At 51.6% G+C, this 22631-nt stretch overlaps 1 protein-coding gene across 1 annotated transcript in view; it reads left to right on the forward strand.

Moving 5' to 3' along the window:
• Positions 1-22631, forward strand: part of FBN3 (fibrillin 3) — a gene marked incomplete at both ends in the record, with an annotated part of 107974 nt that overhangs the window by 58575 nt on the left and 26768 nt on the right. Inside the window, 16 exons of the mRNA XM_082011091.1 lie at positions 7051-7203; positions 7868-8065; positions 8760-8903; positions 11139-11258; positions 12956-13081; positions 13575-13697; positions 14410-14685; positions 15080-15133; positions 17485-17610; positions 18015-18140; positions 18975-19094; positions 19890-20027; positions 20108-20158; positions 21077-21202; positions 21812-22039; positions 22185-22310. Coding sequence (XP_081867217.1) covers positions 7051-7203; positions 7868-8065; positions 8760-8903; positions 11139-11258; positions 12956-13081; positions 13575-13697; positions 14410-14685; positions 15080-15133; positions 17485-17610; positions 18015-18140; positions 18975-19094; positions 19890-20027; positions 20108-20158; positions 21077-21202; positions 21812-22039; positions 22185-22310 — 2235 coding nt within the window. The remainder of the gene's footprint in view (positions 1-7050; positions 7204-7867; positions 8066-8759; positions 8904-11138; positions 11259-12955; positions 13082-13574; positions 13698-14409; positions 14686-15079; positions 15134-17484; positions 17611-18014; positions 18141-18974; positions 19095-19889; positions 20028-20107; positions 20159-21076; positions 21203-21811; positions 22040-22184; positions 22311-22631) is intronic.

Here is a 22631-nt window from a genome sequence, read left to right on the forward strand (position 1 = left end):
GCTGGGGACACTGGGAGGAGGACTGGGGTGGAAGGTGCCTGGCTGGGATAGTGGTCTCTTTGAGGAAGGTTCCTTGTGCTCCTACTCACAGGACTGCATCAGCTAGCAGGAGCATCCCAGACGCTGCCCCTTTTCTCCTGCATTAGATGTCAGCCGGAGAGAGATACCGGTACTGCCCTACAACCGCAGGCGGTTGTGGGGGTCTGAGCCCAAGGGCAGCCTTGCAAGCCTTCCGGGAGCCCAGAGGGACCCAGTGATGGGCACCACAGCTGCACGTTCATTTCCTTGCTTTGCAGAGGTGAAGGGGGGAAAGGTCCGAGTGTTTGCATAACCAATGCAAATAAACAGCGACTTTTATCATCTCCTCCTCCTTCCTGCTTAGACCACAGGTAATGGCTCATAAACCCCAATGGCCCCAAGCTAATAATCAGTCGGGCTGTGGGCTCGATCGGCTTCATCTCACTGAACTCGGCCTTTCCGGAGCGAGTTGCTTTGCGCCGAGCTGGCCGTCTGGATCCCCCCCGTAGCCGGCGGAGAGGCCGGTGCTTCCCGAGCGCAGCACAGGGCGCTGCGGGCACGCGCCCCTGCACCCGTGCTGCACCGGCAGCTTTGCAGGGCTGTCGTCTAAGCGCTCGCACGTTACCTCGCAGGCCACCTTCCTTCCTCCGATTTCTGGCCACAAAATGACTCCCAGGCTCGTGTGGGAGACTGCAGACTGCGTGAAGGGCTTGGTGGGGCTGGTGTGTGCTGCTCCACCGGCCCCAACGTGCCTGTTCGTCCGTGTCTCACTTCGGCTCAAGGTGTCTTGTGTTTCAAAGCTTCCCAGCGCTGGCGTGAGACCAGGCAAGCTTTCGGCAGACCGAGCTGTCCTGCCTCCAGGCTACAGAGCCTGGAGTGAATCTTGCATGTTTAACGGATCAAAATTCCTTTCCAAGCCTTGTAAATATTTGATGGTCCATTTCTCTTTGTAGCAGACAACAGTTTCTATGATAAATAGATCAACTTTCTGTTTACTTGCTCTCAGCGGGGGCACTTACTTTAGTCAAAGTGAATCCCAGCGTTTGTCTCGCTGTTCAGAAAGTTCTTTTGCCTTTGGAAAGGCAAGGATGCAAGGATTCCTACAGAGGAACTGTTGCAGAAAAGCCAAATATCGTTGTTAGTGCAATGGAAAATGTCAGGTACAGCTTTCTGTTGAAAGTCCTGGAAACTAAAACAGAAAAAAAAAATATTCCGAATTCTTTTATAGCCACAGAACATGGAGTAAAAATTAATCATGGTCTAGTTCCGGAAAGAAAAACGTTGTAAATTATAATGTACGAGTCACCTTGTTTGGGAATCCGATAGATTTTAATGAGGATGAAATTCTTTTCCTCCCTGTTTCCCAGACCCTGCCATAAGCCGGGAGGGGTGTGACAGCTGTTGGATGAGTCATATGGACGTTTCTGCACTTTCCTTGAAACCAAGTGCTTCTAGAAATGAAAACTAAATAAAATTAGAAAGCCCAAATTTAAAAATAGTCCAAACCTTAGTTAGCTGCAGTGGACTATGACTACATCTGAACTCAATACATCATGCTCTAGCCATTTCCCTGAGCTAATATATGCTGCTAGTGTGCTGTCACATTTTGGGACAGGCAATATTTTTTCTGGCAAAATGCACAGTAATTATTGGGGTGTTGTTGCCCTGGGATCCATATTTTGCAAACCGTGCTTCTATCGTTTGAGGGGGTTTTAATGCTCGTTTTGAGAGTTTATGGTAGTTTAAGCCCACAATTTTAGGTCCTATGTAATAAATCAAATAAATAGTTTGTAAAATAGAAAATTAATAAATAATGTGGCCACCCTTAAAGCACGAACAGGATCAGGAGAGAACAGAAGGGATTGTCACACTGCCACTTCTCAGATGTTTAGACTGGAAGTGACCGCAGTGTCTCATACATCATGGGGCACCAGCACTGGCTATGTAGTGACTTTATGGTGGCAGCCTTGATATATGCCCGTCCCTTTCCCCTCCCTTTTTAGTAAACACCTTTTTATTGCATTTGAATAATCTGCTGTAGTTTTTGCAGCTGAAACAGCAAGACACTGAGCTTGAGCTGATCCCAAATCTCATTAGCTGCTTTCACTGCCTTCCTCAGTAAAACGCAACCAGCAGCGTAGCTGGAGAAAGTCCGTCATAGTTTGAAATGAACATTTATTGAATGATTCAACCACCTGTGCTTGACACAAAGAATCCAGTTCCACACATGTTCATAACAGCTTCATTCATTTATGCTTGTAAAAGACAGGCTCAGTGTTTTGCAGGCAGCAGAAGGATCTGCTCCAGCAGCCTGTGAGGTTGTTGGTTTTTTTTTTCTTTTCTGTACAATGGTCAAGAACAGCTTAGAAGAATAATTTTCAAATGAGAAATATGGCCTTTGAGATGCATTTCCAGACCTGCACATGGTGTTCCCTTGTTCATTGCAAGTCAGCATTCTGGCGCATCACTTGCTTTGCTCTTTTTCCCTGATAGTGCAACAAAGCTCTGAGAGATTTGTGTCTTACCTCTTCTTGGGCAACATCAGCAGATTTCCTGCTTAAAGTTCCAAGTGGGGCCAGATCCTGCTTATTGTTGCAAAGTCCCGGGCTCAGAGAAGGTTGTGCAGGTGTCACCTGCCCTGGAGAACCCTTTTTGCCAGCTTTGGTGATTATCCAGGAAAGGAAAGAGCAAGAAGAAAAAGGAAATACGAGGAGATGATATTTATGAGGGCAAGAAATGATAAAAGGGAAGTGGTGTGAGGTTCACAGGCTCAAAACAGATTGATAAGGAGCTGAGGAGGGACCCTGAGCAGAGCCCCACCAGAGCTCCTAAGCCATCGAGGGAGCTGGTGATGCTGCCAAGCAGACATCTGCCTGGACTTCTGCAGGGACCAGAGGGTGTAGAAAGTCTCCATAGTCGCTCCGTAGTGTGAACCTGTGCAGGGACCTGGGCTGAAGACTGGGTCATTCAGTCCACGTTTGTGAAGCATTTCCCCCTAGAGACAATCATTTTTCATCAGATCATTTCAGAGATGCATTTGTCCCTCAACCTTATAACAGTTGAGCTGGGAGGTGAATTTGGAGAAGAGCGAACAGCCAAGGAGGGAGTGAATTTATTGTAGCACTTGCCAGCAAAGAAACTGTCCTGCAATAACACCCAGAGCTTCCCTGTTCGCACAGCAGCCCTCCTGCGGTGAGACAGCAGAAGCTTTGGTGGCCAAGGTGTGCTGTGGATATTGCAGTTTGGTGGGAGCTGTGCAGAGAGGGATGCTTTGTGCCTTCTTTCTGGCATGACTCTTCACTGAGACACCACCATCTAATCTTCCCCAGAGAAGAATGAAATTGGTCAGTTTTCCAGAAACAGAGAACATATGGTGGCATCATTGGTCCAGACTGACTGTCCTCACCACAGTATGAGGCTCCTTTTTGCACCCTTCTTCCTTGCAAACCAAGCACTATTGGACATCTTGGGTGGGAGACAGCTACGTGCTGCTGTGTTGCAGCTCCCTTCTGAGCTAATAGCCCTCAGGTCCTTTGTAGTCAGAGCCAACTGCCTTTTGCAACCGCTAGTTTGTTTGGGTTTGGTCACTTGAGCTTCTCAGTTTCTGTTCTTGACAAGACACAAAGTGAAAAAAATACTCACCCTTTAAAGTTCTCTGCCGGGAAGCAGTGCCAGCACACCCTCTATTTCTCTCTCTCTCCCTATCCCACCACCAAAGAAAGAAACCAGCTTTCCATCAGGCTGAAAATTGCAAAAACCCTTGCAGGTGCACACAGATCGTAGCCACCTTGTGCAGACCACAGAGCATGTCCACGTTCGAAGCGGAGACAGAGATTAGCCGTGCTGGGTAGTCACTCAGAGGGTGCAGTTCTTAATGTGGGGCTTCTCCTGGGCATCAGGAGACACACACCAGGGTGCCATGGCCCAGCCCAACTCTGCAGATCCCAGCAGGAAGGTCCAGCTTGGAGTCGCTCCTGTCCCATTATGATAAGCAGGGCAAACTCCATCTCCTGCTCTACTGCTCCTGGCTGGACCTTGCAAAGCACCCACAGCCTCTCTGAATCAGAGACCTCTGGCAGACCTGTGGCTCTATTCCTCATCTCTGTGCGCTGTCTAATCTCGTGTGGAATTTTACCTCCTTTCTCGCCTGCAGCATTATCTGATTTACTGAGGTTATCGTGCAAACCTGTTCCCTTAACAGCTGCAGAAGAAGGCAGAACAGAACCACGAGGGCTTTGTGTTCCTACCTCCAGCATGTGGGTGGTCCTGCAGGAGGTCACAGAGGGACTGCAGGGACCCACTGTTCTTTCCATCCATTCCTCTCTGCCCAAGGCAGCTCCAGATGAGTTTTCAATTAGTTCTGACCTTCATTTCTGAGAGAGATTATTACAAACTGCAGAAAAGACAGCTGAATTTAATAAGCATTTGTCCAGATGAATAAGGGCTGGACCATTCCCTCCATTACACAAACTGCTGTGACCTCCCTGCCTTGTCAAACTTGTCAGCACATGTCTGTCCGTGGGGAAGGAGGTTGCATTCTCCAAATCACTCCTTGTCCATTAGCTGGCTGGCTATCACCGTGTGTCACAGCTTTTGGGAGCAAGCATCCCACAGAAGAACAGAAGGATCTGGGTGGGATCTGTCCTCTCTAATGCCCAAAGGGTTTATTCCAAACTACCACCCTCAGATCTAGAAGTTCATTTAAGCTCAGCCCTAAGCCTTCACTTAGCTGAACTCCCATCAAGGGTTTGAGGTGCAGCTTTTCCAAATGGCTCCACTATCCTGCCCTGGCTTGTTCAGAGAGAAGCTTCCTTCTGGAGTAAGAGCGGGCTACGTGTTGATGCTAAGTAACATCAACCGGCCAACATACTGTGGAAACACAGCCCTCTTCTACACTCCAGCATCTGCTGAAACCTGCAAAGGTGTGGGCATTCCTCTTGCACTCTTGCCACTTGCCAGAGATCAAGGGCTTGGGATGACCCAAGCACCCATATGGCTTGTACTTCCCTTCATTAGGATTAGGAGCTAATCCAGTGTCGCATTCGATCCCCTCACTCAAGTTTCCCTTCTCCTAGTCCGTCTTTCTGCGGGTCTCTTTGGTGGAGAAAGTTTCCTAAAAGGGAATAGTTCATGCTGAACCCTGTACTGCAGAATGGCAGAAAGGATGTAGCTGAGAAAAGACCTGCTGGTTTAGTCACCCTGGCTTTAAACGGGGTCACTGTCCTCTGCAAGTCACTGAGCTGTGATTAGAGAAGAAATGTAACCACAGCCCACAGATCAAACAGCCCCATGCAATTAATTTTAATTACATTTCAGGAAAGTGTCAGCCTGCTGGCTAATGTCGGTCTAGAGGCACAGATGACAAATCAGACTAGACTTTCCCCCTCATTAATTTACTTGAGAAACAAGGAAGGGAGATGAATGAGTGGAAGATTTCAGGTTTTCCTAGAGGACCCGATGCCAGACGGAGCTTGCTAGACATGTGAAAGACCCTCAGTCTCCTGGGCCTTGTCCAGAAGCCACACACACCAAACACTGGTGCCAGGCTTGGTGTCTGTGGCTTTGGCCAGGCTCATGGACTTTGACCACCATCCAGGACTTGTTTTTCTCCCAGCTCAGTCCAGGCTGTGGGAACTAACTCATGACCTGAAACAGGCATCCACTCGGAATGGGAGCGATCAGGCTGGAGGAGTGTGGAATTGGGAACAGCTCCATTTGTTTAGTGAGAGATGCTGGGACCACTGGGACCTGGCAGGGAATGCTTCCTCATGGGAAGGCTGGGACATGGGACATTTGCCATTAAATCACTTCTGGGAAAGAGAGTCAGGTCCTTGCCAGGCCTGAGATGTGCAGGACCACACTGGGCACCAGTGGCTGTGGAAAGGTCCTTGCTTATCACAGCAATGGGGATCACCAACTAATGCTGGAAGGGTTGTACCTGGATCACCAGCCCAACCAAAGTGGTGTGGGAGATGGCTGACCACCTTGGTCTGCCAGCTCTGTCCTGCAACAAGTGAGAACAAGGGAAAGGACTGTTGCAGCCAAGGCTTCAGCCTAGAGCAGGAGTGGCTGCAGGCTGGGGAATGCCCGCTCACTGTCTGGGAACCCTCAAAATAGTAGCAGGCAGCACTGGATTGTTATCACAAGGAACTGTTTTTCATGGCAGAAGCTAGGGGAAAATACATTGCACTGGGTCCAACAGCCCAAGAGAAGAGAAGACACTGCCACTCCATGTGACCAAGTTCAGGGGCCTGTTGTACTGCTAATATTGGCACTGATGGCCAACCCTTGGTCACAAATGCAATCCAAGACAGATACTAATATCAGAGGAGGAACCTGAAGAATGGAGATCCCAGCCCCAGGATGCAGTTTTGTTGAATAACATGTTTAGTCCAGAGCAGTTTATCTGTCCCCGCTGAGGGGGTGGGTCAGGTAGTGGAACTGTCAATGTTTGCAGTGGTCTCCTGCAGACCGCCTCCCCTCAGCCTGCTCCATCTCCCAGCTGGTGTGTTGGGTCGGTGGGGGAACCTGGCCCTGACATCTCTCGTCAGTGCAGAAATTCTCATGAGAGGAGGGAGACACCTGTAAATAATCCCATTTCCTCAGGAAGGTGAGGAAACATGCGATGAGGTGGGGGATCTCATCCTTTTTCTGTTCTGTGAATTCAGCCAGAATTTGCTGGGTCAGCTTGTCCTTCCTGCAGCGCAAGGAAGGCAGCTCCCAATGGAGAATCCGATGGAGAGGGATTGCCCACCTACTGCCCGTTCCTGGCTCTCGGTCAGGCTACCTATAGTACTTAGGAGTCTAAATGTGAGATCTAATACAGGGGAATGAGGTCTGGCCTACAGCCTTGATGTGCTCCAGACGTGAGGTGCTGGAGGACCTCATGAACTGGGACGATGAGGCAGAACAGGAGGTCAGACTGGGACATTGGACAGCCAGACAGTTCCATTGGGAACAGGCAGTCAGGACGTGACCAAGAGGATGGTGATAACACATTGTGAATGCGTCTCCTCCTCTCCCTCTCTGCAGACCAGAGGATTGGGACATGTTTCTCTGCGCTGATCGGGGGCCGCTGTGCTGGGGACCTCCCTGGCCAGTACACCAAGATGCAGTGCTGCTGTGACTCGGGGCGTTGCTGGGCCATTGGTCAGACTCCAGAGATGTGTCCTGTCCGGGGGTCTGGTAAGTGCAACACAAGGGACTGGCCTGCTGCATGGCCAGCTTGTGGCTCTGATGACCCTAGTGGTACCCCAGGCTTGCACAGACGTGGAGACTCATCAACATAACACCCAGAGAAAGGTCACATGGGGATGCTGGCTTTTCTGCCTGGGTCTCATCTGAAGTTGAGCCAGATGAGTTCAGCCAAGGCAAGAATTTATCCGTTTCCTCCTACCCCTTCAGCTCTCTTTGGCTCCCACTGTAATTGAACCTTGGAGCCAAAAGAGGGTGAGCCCAGGCAGCAGGAGGCCTTGAGGAGGCAGAGCGCTGCAGATCTCTCTCTCCACCTCCCTTCTCTCATCACCAGCTCTGAGCAGGGCAGAGCTTTAGTGTGGGGCACCCTCCGATGTCCTGTCCTTTCCTGCACAAAGGGAGCCCGCGGTGCCAGCTGTCCCACGCACCCCGAGAAGCTGTTGCCAAACACCCTGGCAAGCTGTGTCTCATCATCTGCTCCAGAGTGGAGGGAGTTAAAGCCCTCCTCACCCATCTGCCCTGTTCCCATCAGCACCCACCCTCTTTGCTCCCTGCCAGTCCGTCTCCATCCCTCCGTTCTCTGCGCTCTGGCAGAGGCAGGAGGAGGATTCAGGCGCTCTTGGAAAAGCACTAAAAGGCAGCTGGTTTGTTTCAGATGAGTACCGCAGGCTTTGCATCGAAGGACTCCCAGTCGTGCCAGGGTTCCCTGGGAGCTTTCCAGGAATTCCTGGATTCGGGCCCAATGGTGTTGGGCCGGGACTCAACGGACCTGGAGGCATCGGACCAAATGGGGCAAATGGACAAGGCGGGATCCCAGGTCTGCCTGGAATGGGCCCAGGAAGTTCAAGCATTGGTAATTAAAATTACTTTCTGACTGTGCTGACCCAGTTTGGCTGCCTGTCTCAGAACACGGGCAGCGTGTCTGCCTGTGTGCCGGCCCGCTTCTCCGAGCCGTGCACACATGAGGAAAGCGCCCGTGCTCTTAGCCAGCTGCAAGGTTTATTTTGACACGGGGAGAGTGATGGGATGTGACACTAATGCTGTGCAAGATGCTGAGCCCAGAAGCAGATCAAACGGCGTCTGCTGGCAGAGCAAGGGAGCTGAAGCTGGCTCCAGTGCAGAATATCTTTCTAATTACCAAATCGGAACAAAGCTTTCACGTCACCGCCTCACTTACTGCCTCCCCAAAACAAGAATGTTTTTGCTACCACCTTGGGCACCCCTCTCATGTGCATCCCATATAGCTCCTTCCTAAGGGCTGAAGCCTGTAAAAAATGCACTGGGTGTCAATGAATATTGATTCCCACCTTGCTTCTGAGAGGCTGTGCCATCTTGTGCATGTCAGCGGGGTAGGGGCATGCCAGGTACCACAGCACCCTGCGGGGATTTCTGAGGCAGCTGAGCTTGCGTCTGCAGCCCCGCGGTTGCTCGGGGCCTGGGAGCATCGCTGATCCAGCGGTGTTTATTCTTACCGACCCAGCTCCCTGGGGACAGCCAAGGGAAGGGAGCTGCAATCCTCTGCCTGATGCTGTCTCTGCGCTTTCCAGGAACCGCCACTTTGAATCAGACCATTGACATCTGCAAGCATTTCACTAACCTCTGCCTGAACGGACGCTGCATCCCCACCCCGTCCAGCTACCGCTGCGAGTGCAACATGGGGTACAAGCAGGACGTGCGGGGAGAGTGCATTGGTGAGTAGGCTCTGCTGGACACACACACGGGTCAGCTCCCACCATGCCCCCGTGCCTGCTCCTAACATCACCTCGAGCGGCTGCCCCGACAGCCCCCTTCCCAGTCAGAGCTCCCCACAGGAGGCTGGAGATAGAAGGCTCGTGTCAGGTAGGGAAGCATCATGACGGAAAGGATATGTCTGCCCGGTGAGGAACATCCAGGGTGACAGCTCTCTTCTGGGAGCCACAACATTGCCATTGGCTTATCTGCTTGTCACTGCTTGGGCAGAGTCCCAGCACTGGGGTGGTGCTGGCATTCCCCGTGGCCAGTTCACCCTGTTGGAAGCCTCATATAACCAGCAGCAGCAATCAGGGAGCAGCGACAGCAGTTCACATAGGATGGGTAGCGTGCTTTGCCAGCTATCGGGTTATAGGGCCGCTGCCCGCTCTGCTTACCCTGCAGGCTAAGGCTGCAGCCCCAGCGGTCACCCCAGCTAGCTGATGGCTGTGCAAGCCTACTCAGAAGCTTGAGTTCTCCAAGGTATTAGAATTAGAAGGATTCTAATCTTTCAAAATTCTAAAGATTCTAAATCTTTCAAAAGAATTATCATTTTGTAAGTAAGTGGGCTGTTTTTTCTGAGAACTATAAGGACTGAAAGAAAATGGTGTCCACCCACTGCATCTGCAAGGAACAACCTTCCTATGCTGACATCTCCACCTAAACAGACCCCTCAAGGGCTGAAATAGCTGTCCAGACCCTAGGTTGCATGGAGATCCAGCACCTGGAAGTCCCCTGTAGCACCTGAAGTCAGTGGTGGATGTCATAGCTGGAAGTACACCCGGCTAGAAGAACTCTTCAAAAAAGTATCTATGTTATAAGAGGAGCTCAACAGGCAACGCAGTATCCGGAAATGTAAGCAGGAGACTGGTACATGGAATTGTGTGCTGTCCCATGCTGAGCGACAGCCCTGCCTTAAGGCTGTGCAAGGGGGAGGTAAGCCTGAATTCAACCTCCAGGTGACTGATGCTAGTAAGTCATAAGACGAAGGAGTCTGGACCTCTGTCTCTGCTCAGAGTAGAAGGAAGAACCTTCCTCTGAAGAAGTTTGTTGCCTGCCAGGAGTTCACATTTGCAACATCACTGAGAGGCTGCTGAGACTGCCGAACTCTCCAGATTAACATCCGCTCCTACTATTCCATGTAGGGTCTAATGGTACTGCAACAAGGCAACTTAGAACCACCAAAAGAGACTATGTGTCACTGAGAGCAATGCTGAAAGAATCTGGAGCACAGCTGGTGTTCTCCTCTATCCTCCCAGTCAGAGCAAGGGGTTCAGGAAGGAGGAGAGGAATTGAACAGGTGAATGCCTGGCTGGTGCCTGGTGCCATCTCAAGGTTTTGGCTTCTGTGGTCATGGACCTACTTTTGAGAAGTCGGGTCTGTTGGGAGCTGATGGGATTCATGTGATCAAGTGGAGCAAGAATGTCTTTGCCAACAAGCTGGCCAGAGTTATAGGGAGAGCTTTATACTAGATTTAGTGGGAGAAGGGGATGGAATGACGGAGAAGAGCCAGGGGCTGCCTGGTGTATTAGGAACCAACAGGGAAACACCTGTGAAATGTCTGAAAGGAATTACAGAATCACAGAATCACAGAATCACTAAGGTTGGAAAGGACCTTCAAGATCATCAAGTCCAACCATTAATCCAGCACCACCATGTCCCCTAAACCATGTCCTGAAGCGCCACATCCACACGTTTTTTGAACACAATTAGGGTGTGTTTCTTTAAAAAGGTGTGAGGGTTGATAGCCCAGCTGAAGTGCCTCTGTGCCAATGCATGCAGCAGGGGTACCAAGCAGGAGGAGCTGGAAACCACTGTGTGGCTAGAAAGCGATGCTGAAATGTGGTGAGACGAGTCACACCACTGGAGCACTGCAACTGCTGGCTATAAACTGTTCAGAAGGGAAGATATGTCAAAACACATGGAAGGCAGAGGGGATTAGAGAGGAAGGATTGAGTGCAAGGATGTAGATAGAGGGACTGAGTCCACCCTCAGCAAGTTTGCAGGTGACACCAAGCCGAGTGGGAGAGATGCCATCCAGAGGGACCTTGCTGGCTGTGCTGCCGGGATGCTGAGCGCTGGAGTTGAAAGGACGGGCTCAGCAGCACACAGGAGGCAGCTTTTGTCGCCTGTCCTGGCAGCTTGTGTGCGTTCCCTGCGTAGTGGTGACTCACAGGCTTAGGCTTTTCTTCTTGCAGATGTGGATGAGTGCTCCAGCAGCCCTTGCGTGCACGGGGACTGCGTGAACACACCTGGCTCCTACCACTGCAAGTGCCACGAGGGCTTCCAGAGCACGCCCACGAAGCAGGCTTGCATCGGTGAGTATTTTCTGTCTCTCCTTTTGGGAGGACACAGTGTGCTGCGAGAGCGTCAGCAGGGTTATCGCAGACCTAGGTACCAAAGGAAAATGGCTGTAAAGGGGAGTCCCCAGCACCGAACAACCTCCCAGCCGGGTGTGGGATAGGATTTCAGAACAACTTAGTTGAGCTGCAAGCAGTGTCCTGAAATCTGTCTAGAAGTTTCCTCTACCTTTGTCTACCTTAAAATTGGCTAGCGGAATCGAGCAGAACTCTATTTATAAAGATGACAACATTTTATTTTGACAAAAGATAGGATTTTGAGGAATGTTTGTAGCAACGTAGGGACTGTGATTTCTAGCAAAGACGCTCTGCCGGTGTCCTGCAGCAAGATGGTGCTCTGGGTGATGGACTGCTAAAAAAGAATGGTGGGAAGGTAATGTCCCATGTGAACAAGAAGCAAAGGCAAATTTCCCTGTCAGTGCCTGACCTTTGATTTTTTTTTTTTATTTTGCTGTCAAGTGGCTTCTGATGAAGGGCTTTCCAAAGGACCCCCCGATTGCCCGGCAATGTGAAAGGCTTTTCCTAATTTCCAAAATGAATCTTTTAAGCTGAATTCTTCTGTGATTCTCTTTCTGGCTGTGAAAATGGGTTTGTTGCTGTCTCCTTTACAACATTTTTTACATGTTGGGAAACTGCAACTTGTAACCCCCTGTCATCTCCCTTCTAGACTAAACAAATGCAAGTCTCTTAATCTCCTCTCATTGATAACGTTTCTAAGTTCTCATTGTCCTTGTTTTTATCTTCTCAACATCCTCCATTTTGTCCTTATCTTTTCTAATGTGTGGTGCCAAAATTGTGTGTAGTTCTTCATCTGTGACCTCTCCAGCTGTCAGGACAAGAAACTGTCCCATGTGGCTTACACACAGCTCTTCTGTTGATAGCCCAGAAGGAGGTTTCCTTCAGTGCAGGGCCACCTCATTTCATCTGTGATTCAGGTCCTTTGCTGCCGGGCTGCTCTCAACTTCTCCACATTAGGAGAAGCCTACAAAGCGTCTGGATTGTCCATTGCTGCTGGGGCCAGACCATTGTTTTTCTGTAATTTGCTCATAAAATAGCTCATTGTGTCTTCCCCAGCTCTTGGTAAAGTGTCAGTAACAACCTTCTACCTGAGAGAGTCCTTTTCCTTTTTTCTTTCGTCTTTACCCAGAGGCATTCAGTGGCCTGTCTCCCAGAGCAAGTGGACATCAAGCTCTTGATGAGCAACACAGCACCTCCCTTGCTGCCGAACTTCAGTCACATTGTACCCCAGTTTCTGTCCTGGAATTCATTTTGCTGAGGCACTGGGACCACATCTCTGTGGCAGGCCTGAGTCCGTGGCGGTTGGACTGAGGGCTTTTGCTGCCTACTAAAGCCCTAGGATAATTTGAGTTGCAAAGGGGGCCCTGGGGCAGGAGGTTGACAAAGGCACCATGGACGGTCTGAGATCCCAGAGCTCTAATCTCACAGATGTTGTACTGCTTCCAGAGCATGCAGAAAGCTTTTTCCACATCTTTTCCATCTCCTGTAGTTTGTACAGAGGGGAAGAGTGTGGTTCTGCAGCACAGCACACTCTGAGCGTCTGAGAGCACTTGCCTGGTTTTCTCATGGAGCAGATTAAGCTGGAACTGCTTCTCACTCCAACTGCTGCTACTTTCTTGTGTTTATTTCCCTGCCAGATATTGATGAGTGCATCATGAATGGAGTGATGTGTAGGAACGGCCGCTGTGTTAACACTGATGGCAGCTTCCAGTGTATCTGCAACGCTGGCTTTGAAATCACCCCTGATGGCAAGAACTGTGTTGGTAAGCGATTTCCTGATGTGCCTTGGGGAGGTTGGGACTCAGCTGAGACTATGTCCTCCCTGGGGATTGCTGGTTACTTTAATCTGTGCTGTACTCCCTTCACCTGTAGGGCAGAGCGCATCTTAAAATGAGAGGACTGAAATAGGAAGGTGTTTTTACAAGAGTGCTAGTGCTCCTGGGGTGCTCCTGTAGGTTTTGGAGTCCAGGACCATGAGGAGGCCTGGGTCTGGAAGCAGGATGTTCTCCAGCAGCCAGTGTCCGAGTCCTGCTGCGAGCTGCATGGGCTGTCCAGGGTTCCGAGAGCGGCAGGGATGCAGCAGGATAGCCTCTCACCTCTTCTCTCCAGAAGCAGTGGGAGCGCTGCCTTGAGGATTAGCACCCACTGCCATAAGAAGCAATTTGTCAACGAGATGGGGGACAGAGCATTTTGAGCGTGGGAGAGTCCTGCTGCAGCTCTCAGGCTCAGCTCATGTTTTCTGTTTGTCCTCCCCAGATCATGACGAATGTGCCACGACCAACATGTGCCTCAACGGGATGTGTATCAATGAGGATGGCAGCTTCAAATGTATCTGCAAGCCTGGTTTTGTGCTGGCTCCCAACGGGCGGTACTGTGTTGGTGCGTTGGTCCCCAAGCTTGGTCTCTGCCCTATTCCCAGCCTGCTATCCACGTTCCTGGGGACTTGTGATGTGTCTGAGGCCAAGGGGAGCTGAGAAAAACCAAGGCTGTTGCCAGGCATCTCCTGCTCTGCCACCAGAAATTACCCCTTTCAGCAGAATGGGCGCAAAGTAAAATGTTCTTGATACTCCACTACCTCAGCTCAAAGAAGAGCTTAAATCCCCGTTCTGAAGGAGGTTAGGCAGGGCTGTGAAGCTCTGTATGGCCAATGTGAGCTGGCAGCAGTCATCTCCACAGCTTCCTGCACCTCTACAGCATGTTCCACTAGGGTTTTTGTGTCCCAAAACCAGAACATTTGGGATGTGAAGGCAGAGTGGAGAAAGGAGGAAGAGGAGAAAGTAGCATTTCTTCAATATGCTGCTGTGACACGACATGAATTCTCTGGGTCGCTGCCCCATTAACAGAGCAGAGACCAAACCTTGCTACTCTGAGAAGGGGCTGGGTCTCAAGAGACTGAAGAAGCCCAGATCCCTGTTCCTTCCCTTGAACCCTCAGGGACAGCCAGCAGAGCATGCGTGGGATGTGATGCTCTAAGCTACACCTCCGACTCCCTCTTAGTCTCCAAGTCTCCTTGCAAAATAGTCCAAAACCCCTGTCTGTGTGTGCCGCTGCCTGTGGGCAGGTAACAGCCAGTTTGTTCTTCCTCTTTCAGACATCGATGAGTGCGAGACGCCAGGAATCTGTATGAACGGCTGGTGCATTAACACAGAGGGCTCTTTCCGCTGCGAGTGCCTTGGGGGCCTGGCTATCGGGGTGGATGGACGAGTCTGCGTGGACACCCACATGCGCAGTACCTGCTATGGAGGCATTAAAAAGGGCACGTGCGCTCGTCCCTTTCCAGGAGCAGTCACCAAGTCTGAGTGCTGCTGTGCTAACCCAGACCATGGCTTCGGAGAGCCCTGCCAACCCTGTCCGGCCAAAAACTCTGGTGAGCATCTCTTCCATCTGAATTTGAAAAAAACCAGGAAGGTGCTCAGAGACATCCTGGGTCCCTGACAGTGTTTTCCTGAGATGGCCTAGGCAGCTTGGCAGTGACATGGGAAAGCCATAGGCGTGGGAAACCGATGCCGTGCAGTCAACAAATATAGGCTGGATCCATGAATGTGATGCTGATCCCATTGCAGGCATTCTCACAGTGTTGGACTACTAACTGCCAGTATCAGCTCTAAAACACACATTGCATAAATATAAACAGACCCTGCTTGGAAGCCCACAGATGACATTCTAACAAACAAACAATAAATCCAATGTCACCCAGAATTAATGTCACAGTGTGTGAAGTCTCTAGAAAAGCTAACGGCTCTGTTGTGCTTTCTACGCAGCTGAATTCCAGGCTCTCTGCAGCAGCGGCATCGGAATAACAGCTGATGGCAGAGGTATGTGCATCCCCTGTACCGTATCCTAAATAGGCACGTCTAATGCCACACTCAGCTCGCTCTTTCAGCTGCTTTTAACGCAGTGTGCATGCATCTGTGTGACTGTGGGAGCGCTTGCCATGAAAGTCTTGGCACTGCAGAGGGTGCGCTGGCGTGTTAGCGCATCACGTCAGAGCTGTTGGTGAGTAAGCTTGCGTAGCCCGGGTGGGCGTAAGCGCGTGCAAGAGCCGGTCTCTGTGTCAGTGAGTGTCTGTGGGTGGGACGTGCGCTTGGGCACAGGGGGAAAGGGGTGCTGTGAGCCTTTTCTCCTCCCGAAGACACCACGAGTTGACGCTGAGCAAGCGTCCCTGAGGGCTGCGTATTGAATCAAGTGGCTGATTCCTGGCACCCTGTGGGAACTGCGTTTCTGGGGTTGCACACACAGAGTTTGGCTTTACTCCCTGCTTTGATGAGAACGAAGAGCGTGACCAATTGCCTCCTCTTGCTTGTTTCCCTCCTCTGCCCTCCAGCTCCCTTGGTCGCGGCGGAAGGGGGCTCACAATCCGGGGAGAGGGAGGCGATAAGCCGTGCTGGGCTGTGTTGCCAAGGGGCTGCTTTGAATTAGCTGTGCGCGAGGTCGGGCAGGAGGCTGCGCTGCCAGCCCCAGGCAGGGCTTGGATCAGCAGGAAGAGCACGAAGCAGCCAGATAGCTACGGCCTTTCAAAACTTTCCAAATGGGACTGAGCCAGAGGCAAAACCCTGGTGGCTTCTTGGGCTTCCTTCCAGGGCACCGTGTCTTGGCCGAAGTCAGGCTCAGGCTAACGATAAGACGCTTTCTAGCAAGAAGCTAACGTCAGACATGCTCTGGTCAAGCCCATCGCTGCCCGCAGCCAGGACTATAAGCTCTCAGCGCTCTCCAGGGTTGCGTCTCCCTGGGGACGTAACTGACCTCCAACTGCGTGGAGACAAAGGCCAGCAGTGGCTGGGAAGCCACCTGGGCTGCTTGCCACCTGGCACTATGGCACTGCGAGGACACTGCTGTACAAACGCAAACCTGCTCTGTTCTCTGGGGAGGCTGGTTCTCACCGTGGTAAAATCTCTTTGCCTGGGCACCAGAGCTTTGCCCCAAAAAGGCAGCGAGAGGACGCTGATGCAGAGGAAGAGATGCTGCCCACCCAGCTGGGTTACTGCCCTTGGTGCTGCTGACGGGGGATAGACAGGAGGTGGGTGATGACAGAGATGCCCATGGCTGTCCCTGCCAGACACGCTGCAGACCTGAGCCCAGCCACCATACGCATGGGCAGCAGGGGCTGTGGTACCCACCACACATTGATGCAGAACTGTCCAAAAAATATCTCAGTTTGGGGCAGATTTGTCCAAGGCACTCTGCAAATCTTTGAAGCTGAGGTTTTGACATCCTGCAGGGCTCGGACCCTGTCCCAGGCCCTGCCCTCACCCAAACATAACACTCCTCTCTGTCCCTGCCTCCCACCGCCACACGTTCTGCAAGGCCAGGAACCAGGCAGAGGCCATAGGTCCTCATTTCTCTCTTTCTAGGCTGCCCAGGCTGTTTTCAGACAGTTCTTTACGTCAGCAGTACGGAAAGGAAATTTACTGTGGCCTGTTAGGATTTCTTCCAGCCTGGCAGCTGTGTGGTCAGGGAGCCTGTGCAAGCTCTCAGCTTGGAGACCATGGCTGGGCTAGGAAATACAGGGACTTCGCCATCGGAAGGGCTTTGCTGTGAGCATCTAGCTATGGGCATGACCCTCTGCCAGTCCAGCTGCCCACTGCATGCTCTCCAACATGTCTGAGTACTCCTTGCCCCGTTCTACCCCCAGCAGTGGTCTCCTGTGGTAGGGCTGTGCAGGCACAGGCAGGTTGTCCATCGTGCTCTGTCCTTACCCCATTCGGCCGCAGCATCCTACTCGCAGCACCTTACAAACAGCTTCTTTGTCCCACCTTTTCCAAGAGACCATAATTAAATGATCTGTGCTGAGTACCTGGGATAGAGATGCTGTAAGGAGACTCAGGAACATCACAGAAAGACCTGAGAGCCCTTGATATGAAACTGAGTCTGGGCTTATCTCAACCTCTTATCCAGTCCTCTCCTCCTGAGCTCAGAGCCCTATGCTAGATCAGCTGTGTATCCCCAGGGCAAAGACAGTTCCACAGCACCAAGAGGAGAGGAACAAGGCTCCCCGGAGCCTACTGGCTCAAACCAGGAGGGTAGGTAGGACAGGAAGGAGGGATTTCTGCAGTGAGGTGCCCCAGCTGGCTATTGACACCAAGAAGCAATGAAGAATTAGGGTGTGGAAGTTTTCTGTATTTGCGGTTGCTGTGGTCCACCTAATTTGACCTCTTTCTCTGTGCAGACATCAATGAATGTGCCCTCAACCCAGACATCTGCCCCAACGGCATGTGTGAGAACCTGCGTGGAAGCTACCGCTGTATCTGCAACCTGGGCTACGAGTCAGATCCCACGGGCAAGAACTGCGTGGGTGAGTTCGGGGCAGCGCAAGCTCGGTGTGGCGTAGGGAATCGGGAGCTCAGCGCTGGCGGGGAGAGGGTGGCATGCACAGCATGAGGCATGCGCTCAGCATGTGAGGCTGGGAGCCAGACACAGACCTCCGCGATAGAGCTGCGCGAGCCTGAGATGATAGAGCAGCTGATGATGTCCTCGAGCACTGTCCCCAGTCAGGGCTGCCTCATCCACATGGGAGACCACAAGGTACTCTGCAAGAAACTACGCATATGTGATTTAACATACGTTCCACGCTGTTATTGCTTTGAGGGTGGTACTGCATTTCTGTGCCTCTCAGGCTGCCAGAGCTCTGAAGTGTTGGCAGAGCAGGAGAGCGGACACTGGTGCTGTAGCTCAGAAACCCCATCTCTTTGTCCACAGATGTCGATGAATGCACCGTCAATCGATTGCTGTGTGACAATGGACTGTGCCGCAACACACCCGGCAGCTACACCTGCACCTGCCCCAAGGGCTTTGTCTTCAGGACGGAGACAGATACCTGCGAAGGTAATGTGACTCTGAAGGCAACAGAGAACATCTTCACAAGATGTAAAGAGTGAACTATGGCTTGAGGTCCTGCCTAACAGGGAGCTCAAGGTCTAACGTGTCTTTGGTTCCCTTTTGACCGCAGTGGTTTGAACTGGAGCGGGTCCAGGCTTTGGGTTTGTGGGTTTGTTTTTTTTTCCTAGGGGGAAATTTCACACTTCATTCAAAACAGTGGACATCCAAACCCGGAACATCTGGGATTTTCAGTGACTGAAAACCAGAACAACTTCCCCTAGGCCTCCAGAATTTTAGCTAAAACCTGACCAAAATTGCAAGTTTTGGCTATTTGATTGAAAGCTTACAGTTTGGACTGGGGCAAATTGTTTCCTGACCACTAAGTCCTCAAACATTTGAGGACTGGCATTTTGCACATAAATGTTTGTTTAGAGAAAAAAAAAATATTTTCTGTAAAGGAGGTGAAAAGTGGTAAATGCTATGTAGCCTCACATCTGGCTCAGGTACATGAAGGCCATGTTCAGCACTGTGGCCACTTCCATCTTAGCCAGAAGCAGCCCTGAGCGAGCGAGTCCATCATTCCCCCATAGCTGCATCAACCAGCCTCAGTCCTGAAGAAGCTCACTGATTTCATGGTGTCTGCTGTCCGTGCCCGTCCCCCTTGCGACGGTGCGTACTCGAGTTGTACGTGCAGGACTCCTACGGCCTAGACTGGTGATCCTCTGAGCAGTTGAAAAACTCCCTTCTTCATGTTCTTTGCTTCTCATCTCCCACAGTCTCTGGCCCAGAGAACTGGGTCCGACGGCACTCACTACAGTGACAGTCCCTTTCTTCCCACAGATATCAACGAGTGCACTTCTAACCCTTGTGTGAACGGTGTCTGCAGGAACAATGCTGGCTCCTTTGCTTGCGAGTGCTCCCCAGGCAGCAAGCTGGACCCCAGTGGCACCATCTGCGTGGGTAAGGATGTGGCCTTCTAGAGGCAGCTCTGATACCAGCAGTGCCCATCAGCACCCCTTGTTGTTCATCTGAAGCAAGTCCCATGCTCCTGCCTTAGGGATGGAGATCCTTTGAGACCTCTCTTTCTCACCTAGTGTTTCCTTGGTTGTCGTTAACAATTAATGTCTCTCGCATGTATCCAGGGAGCCTGAAAACCTGCAACCTGAGGCAGCGCTCTGAGCAGTGTGTGTCAGACAGAGAACCCCCCGGCTGTGCTGCAGCAAGACAAAGCACAGAGATGGGGTCCCAGGGGATCTTGCAGGGCATCAGGATGGTGGGTTCTCACTCACCAGATGGGTTTGTAGTGTGCTGACAATAAAGGATATCAAGATGAAGTAGATCCCTTCTCATCAAGATGAGAAGGTGCCCACTTCCCACTCCTAGATAGTCAGAGCCTTGCAAAGCATCCCTGAGGCAGCTGGAGAGAAAGGACTGTTTTTATTCAGAAGAGGAGCAGCCTGGGACTAGGAAAAGGGAGGCCACAGAAGTGATGCAATAGCAGTTGTGTCAGAGAGCACAGAAATGCTGCTCCACATCACAGCAGTGGGACAGAGCTCTGAGGACCAGCACAGTTTGCGTCTGTGCTGCAAAGTGCTTGGCCCCATAGCCTAAAAGATCATGCGACACCAGAGAGCAACAGTCACATTGCAGCTGAGGGATGGTTTCTCCTAGCTGCTTCTCGTGGCACCCTGGGTTCCATGAAGATCCTCTGCCAAGGAGCAGCTCTTCACTCATGCCTTGTCTTTGCTTCTACAGACAGCATGAAAGGGACGTGCTGGCTGAACATCCAGGATGGGCGTTGCGAGGTGAACATCAACGGGGCCACACTGAAATCGGAGTGCTGTGCCACGCTGGGGGCAGCATGGGGCAGCCCCTGTGAGCGCTGTGAGATCGGTAAGGCTCTGCTTGGCACAGAGATCAGGAAGGCAGGAGGCAGCTCATTTCTTTGCTGACGTTCCCCTGTTTTCTTGCAGATACTGCCTGCCCCCGGGGATATGCTAGGATGAAGGGGGTCACGTGTGAAGGTAAGTGCTGCAGGACACAGAATACTTTTTTTTGTTGGGAACACGGTCACTTTTTATTTGTTGCTATCCTGCATCTTTGAGTCTGGCCCTTTGTTGGACTCTCTCCAGTACGTCCATCTCTCTCTTGTACTGAGGAGCCCAGAACTGGACACAGTACTCCAGTTGTGGCAACATTCCTCCTAATGCAGCCCAGGATACCCTTAGCCTTCTTTGCAGCAAGGGCGCATTGATGACTCGTGTTCAACTTGGTGTCCACCAGGAGCCCCAGGTCCTTTTTCTGCCAAGCTGCTTTCCAGCTGAGTGACCCCCGGTATATATTGGTGCATGGGGTTGATCCTCCTCAGGGGCAGCCAATTTTCAATCTACCTCACTGTCTGCTCGTCCAGCCTGTACATCAATGGCTTGTCTATGAGGTTCTCATGCGAAACAGTGTCAAATGCCTTACTGAAGGCTAGATAGAAAATATCCCCCCCTCTTCCCTCTCCTACCAGGCCAGCCATTTCATCATAGGATTTTATCACGCTCGTCAATTATGACTTCTCCTTGGTCGATCCATGCTGACTACTACTGATGATTGTCTTGTCATTCATGCACATGCCAGGTTTAGCTGCTCCATCAGGAGTACTCGTGGTTTATGAGTCCTGGTGCCTCTCTGCCAGTGCTGTGCCAACTATGGACATGTGCAACAGGGCCACCCCGTCTGTCTGTCTGTCTCTAACAAGGCTTTGTAATGCAGCCTCATTGCAAAAATGTATGGCTGTGGCTGTGTGTGGAGCATGTGTTTTTCATTGTGACAAGTTGCCAGTTTTAGTCTGGTGGGCAGTTCTGGGCTCCTCTTTCCTCCAGGAGCCCCTCAAGGCCGTACTGGGCTTGGCCATGTGCCACTCTCATGCCTCTCTCTTGCTTTTGTGCCAACAGATGTGAATGAGTGCGAGGTCTTCCCTGGCGTCTGCCCAAACGGACGCTGTGTGAACACGGCTGGCTCCTTTCGGTGCGAGTGTCCAGAAGGGCTGACCCTTGACGGCACTGCTAGGACATGTGTGGGTAAGGACACCTCATCTCACCCAGACCCCTGCTATCTGTTCAGTCCTCTCTACAGAGGTCCAACCATGCCCTACCCAGCACATGCAGCAGTCTTGGGAATTGAGTGATGGCACGTCATACCTGGTAGCGGCTGCCAAACCCAGCAGCCTAACCAAGGCAAGGCTGCCATAGCTTCATGTCCCCAGGTCCAGCCAGCAGTGCAATCATTCTCCTTGGGTGGACTTCAGGGGTAGCCAAATAGATAAGTGAACTGGTTGATGACATGGCCTGGCAGCCTTAAAACAACTCCTGGCTTCTTTCTGGGCACATAGTGACAAACCTTTGCTCTTCATAGGGGCCAGCTGCACTGCTAACTACACCATGGAGGCTCCTTTATCTGGCCCTGGCGCCAACAGTCACAGGCTGGCCATGTCCATACTATTAAATCTCTCATAGCATCCCAAACAAGGTGGCCTCATCCAAATGGCCCCATGCCTGGGCATTGTTTGGAGGATGCCTCAGCCAAAGCTGTTCGAGGAACCTTGCTAACTATGTCACAGAAAATTATACCTCTGGTTTTACCAGAGGTTAGGTGCTGCAGGCAACGGCTCAGCTCTGCTCTCTCACCAGACGTGCGTGTGGAACAGTGCTACATGAAATGGGATGAAGATGAGTGCACGGAGCCTCTGCCAGGCAAGTACCGGATCGACATGTGCTGCTGTTCTGTGGGCTCAGCCTGGGGCATCGATTGTGAAGAATGTCCCAAGGCCGGCTCCAGCGAGTACAAGGCCATCTGCCCAAGGGGACCCGGCTTTGCCAACCGAGGAGACGTGCTTTCAGGAAGGCCCTTCTACAAAGGTGAGAACAAAGAAGGGAGCTGCTGACCCTGGGCTGTGCTCAGCCCACCTCAGGTACAACCCAAGGAACCTACTGCCTGGCCTGAGACCCTAGGTTCATTGCAGATATCCCCTCCCTGAAACACTGCTGTTCTGCCTTCACCCAGATGTGAATGAATGTAAGGTCTTCTCTGGCCTGTGCACTCATGGGACCTGTCGAAACACCATTGGAAGCTTCAGATGTATCTGTGGCAATGGCTTTGCTTTGGATGCTGAGGAAAGGAACTGCACAGGTAAGGGAAGAGTAGCCACCCTCCGGACCACTCTTGCCCATCTTGCTGCCTTGCCTGTCTTGTGGGATGCTTAGCATGGTGGTGGTACCCCGAGAAGTCATAGCAGTTATCTTAGGGACATGCCGAGAAGGCAAGGGCAGGGCCATGAGCAGAAGGCTCCTCTGGCTCATGGGATGAAGGATCAGTCCTCCACCAGAGAGAAAGCTTAACCACTTTCTCTCCCTTCAGGAAGAGGGATTCCTTGGTCTGCCAGATCAGACTTGCCAGTCCTTGTTCATTGAATCTGATGTGCAGTGCAGGCAGCCCAGCGCCAGCTGTAGC

The sequence above is a fragment of the Phaethon aethereus genome (assembly GCF_964289735.1).
Source record: "Phaethon aethereus genome assembly, chromosome: 26".
In the NCBI taxonomy this organism is placed as follows: Eukaryota; Metazoa; Chordata; class Aves; order Phaethontiformes; family Phaethontidae; genus Phaethon; species Phaethon aethereus.